Here is a 3,112-nt window from a genome sequence, read left to right on the forward strand (position 1 = left end):
CCTGGCTCTTTCGGATGTTGCCAGGTCTTAATATAATACGCCTGCTCCCTTTGTGGACCTCAGCAGCAGCTGTGCACGCCAACACAGGCCAATGTTTGCTGAGCACGATAAGGCAAGTACACTAAGTACAGCCAATGAAAATGATTCCTTGTTCATCAAGAGTTGAACACTAGCAGTGAGTAAAGAGTCACATCAGCGGGGGTTGCATTTACAAAACGTTTATTTTCCCGAACCATCTTTGTGATAGAAAAAATACACGACAACTTTTCATTTAGACAATGACCAACAGAAATATGACGTAAGTTTCAGGAATCTGTCAACATCCGTAAGAACCGTCATGCAATTCCCTCATCGATTGTGACGTCATAAAGTACCAGCGGCGTTTTAGTGTAGAAATGTGCGTTTTATACATAATTCGTGTTTTTAGTTCTCAGCCCAGCCTGTTATAATCTACATGAATGCACCGCCAAAATTACAATATCGGCCAATTATATGTCTTTTGCATATCTTTTTTATTTTTATGTTGGCTTGTTTGCTTAAATAAATTGCGTTAAATTTCAAAAGCCTGTTTCCAAGCCAGCATCAAGGTTGTGCAAACAATATCAAGGGATATTAGCAGGGGAATTAAGGGTGCTTGTAAACCGGCATCGAGTAGTAGTCTTTTTTTTTCCAATCCGGCGAATTAAAGATGCGCAGAAGCCGCCAGGGGCCCATTTGGCTTCAACCCCTGCTGCACCCTCTTGTGAACTTTTTTTGCGGTCCACCAGTGATGGATGGAGCAAATTCTAGTTCTTCTCAGTTCCCACACCCACCGATACCAATTTCTTGCTTGTACCGGTTTGTTAAAGTGTTCGCTTTTCGGGTGAGTTTCGCCAGTACCGTGTGCAGTCCGTTTAGGTGAAAATGAAACATCTTCTCCAAATCCTCATCGTTCGGCTCGATGCGAGACATCTCCAGGGCCGACGTCATGCCATGCTTTTCCTTGCGCCTCTCATCGGCTTGAAGCACACCCCATTCGATATCGGTTTTAATTGATTTGAGGAGCACATAAGAGCCATACATGTCTCCATCCTGGAAGGAGTTCACCTCTTTCTCCCCCTCCTGTTCCAATGGGACATCCCTCAACAAACTTGGCACCATGATCGTCTGGTCCATGTTGTTCACAGCACCAATAAACCGGTTCATGGAATTGAATAGGGAGTTTTTTTGGTTGTAGGAGTCGCAGATTTGCATCATCTTTGCTGTCCTATCGACCTGGATGTTCTTGATGTAGAACGAGGAGAAACAATAGTCGTAGGGCTGGATGGTCCAGATAGATATAACGGAGAGTTTATCAATTATTATTCTTTGAGCGCTTCACTAAATTGAGCTTCTGAAAGCGCAGGTGGATTTAAAGCAAGGGCGTGGCTTTCACACGTCAATGGAACGTGTAACCAGGTCGTAACCGGATAATGTGACCTGAAATAACACACAACCTTGAAAGATTAATGGCGATGCACACAATATTATATAATCAAAATAAATATCAGTTTGAAATTTATAAAATGAGGTAGAGAAGGCAAGAAGTAGAAGAATATGCTACTAATCTTATTTTCTTCTTCTTCAGAATATGTACAAGCATGGCTTAAAATACATAAATATACAAACTAAGTATTTTCAAGTAAAACTAAATCAGATCTAAATTAAATTTGTATTAAAAGCTGCATTCTAAACGCGCATTATATGCTTCCCGACACTCCTTGATTTAATGAAGGAAAAGCCGGCCGGCAAACTAAGCGTCAATCTATCGAGCCTGACAAATAACACAGGCTTCTAAATACCCACCTTTGCTGATATATGTCTTCCCTTAAATCCGAAAACGTCCGGCAAAGTGCAAAGAAACCGGTGATAAAGTCGCTGAAAGATAACAGACTCGTCTAGCAACCGACGGAGAGTGAGGCCGCGTGTAGCTCTATGGCGCTTATGAATATTCATGAGATGAAGCATCAGCCCACAACCGCTCAGCCGCTCTTGGCCAATCAGAAGCCAGTCGCCAGGAGGACGGCGCCTCTCGACAGCCAATCAGAGGTCAGTAAGGAAACCGGCAACGTGCCAAGGCTGCAGCTCACGGTCAAAGAGACGACAGTGAACTAGATGAATAGAGGACGGGGGAACTACCGGATTGATGATAGTAGCCTACACTCACAGTGCCAGAACGGAATCTTTAGATTTTATTTTCACTTCCCATTCTTAGATGTCGAATACCAAACATAATATAAAAAAACTATCTTTTTGTATCTGTAAATGGTGCTTTCTGATCTAAACACGTTTTTCGAGGCTAATTAAGAACTGAAGAAATATTATTCGGTGTGCCAAACACAGAAAAATTGCTCTTCACATCATCAGAAAGGTATTTTATGAAAGCTGAAATCTAACCCCCTAATAAAAGATACTAGAACATAACACAGTATATAATTTACATAGTTATACTTTCATAAAAAAATTAAAAGGTTATTTCTAAAGAGAATGTATGCCAAGCCTGCACAGATCAGTGGAATTATGCAAATTATAAAAACTTGCAAATATGGGTTTTAAATGATAAAATGAGGATAATGTATGGGCCACTTCACTATCTAATGTTAGTGGAACATGTCCATGTAGACGCATTTTTAATACATTGGATAGTAGGAAATTAGGCATACATTTCAAGGGGGGGGGGGGGCATTACATAGAGATATATGTGTGCTTTATGAGCTTCTCATTTTCAGATGACACGATTTCTGTATTAAAATCCATGTCTGCATGATTATTTGCATGGGCTTTCCCCATGAACAGAGGAGACCTCCTTTCGTTACGTTTTTCAACAACATCGTTGTGCCATCTAGCGGTCAGAAAGTGAACAGCATCCTTCCTTCAAGACAGGTGAGGCAATTTTCACACATTAGGTTGACCATGTATCCTCTTTACACCGGACATGTCCTAAATATCATAAACAGAGATATTGCAGATGAACAAACACGAAACAATACGTCTTGCAGATGTACTAAATGCAGACGTCACATACAGTAGATGTCTCTGTGATTATCGTGTGCAATCAAGGATAAGCATCAAATAAAGACAAACCAGAAGCTGA

The 3,112-nt window shown here is 40.9% G+C and overlaps 1 protein-coding gene across 1 annotated transcript; it reads right to left on the reverse strand.

Annotated features, from left to right (window-relative positions):
* Nucleotides 1–202: 202 nt before the first annotated feature.
* LOC127943384 (mid1-interacting protein 1-B) lies at nucleotides 203–1,966 on the reverse strand. Its single transcript, XM_052539835.1, has 2 exons — nucleotides 1,825–1,966; nucleotides 203–1,458 (listed from the first exon to the last, which is right to left on the reverse strand). The coding sequence occupies exon 2, from the start codon at nucleotides 1,234–1,236 to the stop codon at nucleotides 796–798; it is 441 nt and encodes a 146-aa protein (XP_052395795.1). The 5' UTR covers nucleotides 1,237–1,458; nucleotides 1,825–1,966; the 3' UTR covers nucleotides 203–795.
* Between the last annotated feature and the right edge of the window lie 1,146 nt (nucleotides 1,967–3,112).

This window comes from Carassius gibelio, chromosome A22 (assembly GCF_023724105.1).
Source record: "Carassius gibelio isolate Cgi1373 ecotype wild population from Czech Republic chromosome A22, carGib1.2-hapl.c, whole genome shotgun sequence".
NCBI classification, from domain to species: Eukaryota; Metazoa; Chordata; class Actinopteri; order Cypriniformes; family Cyprinidae; genus Carassius; species Carassius gibelio.

Bases quoted from the DNA above. Each gene is read 5' to 3' on its own strand.
- LOC127943384 (XM_052539835.1), bottom strand. From the start codon at position 1,236: ATGATGCAAATCTGCGACTCCTACAACCAAAAAAACTCCCTATTCAAT.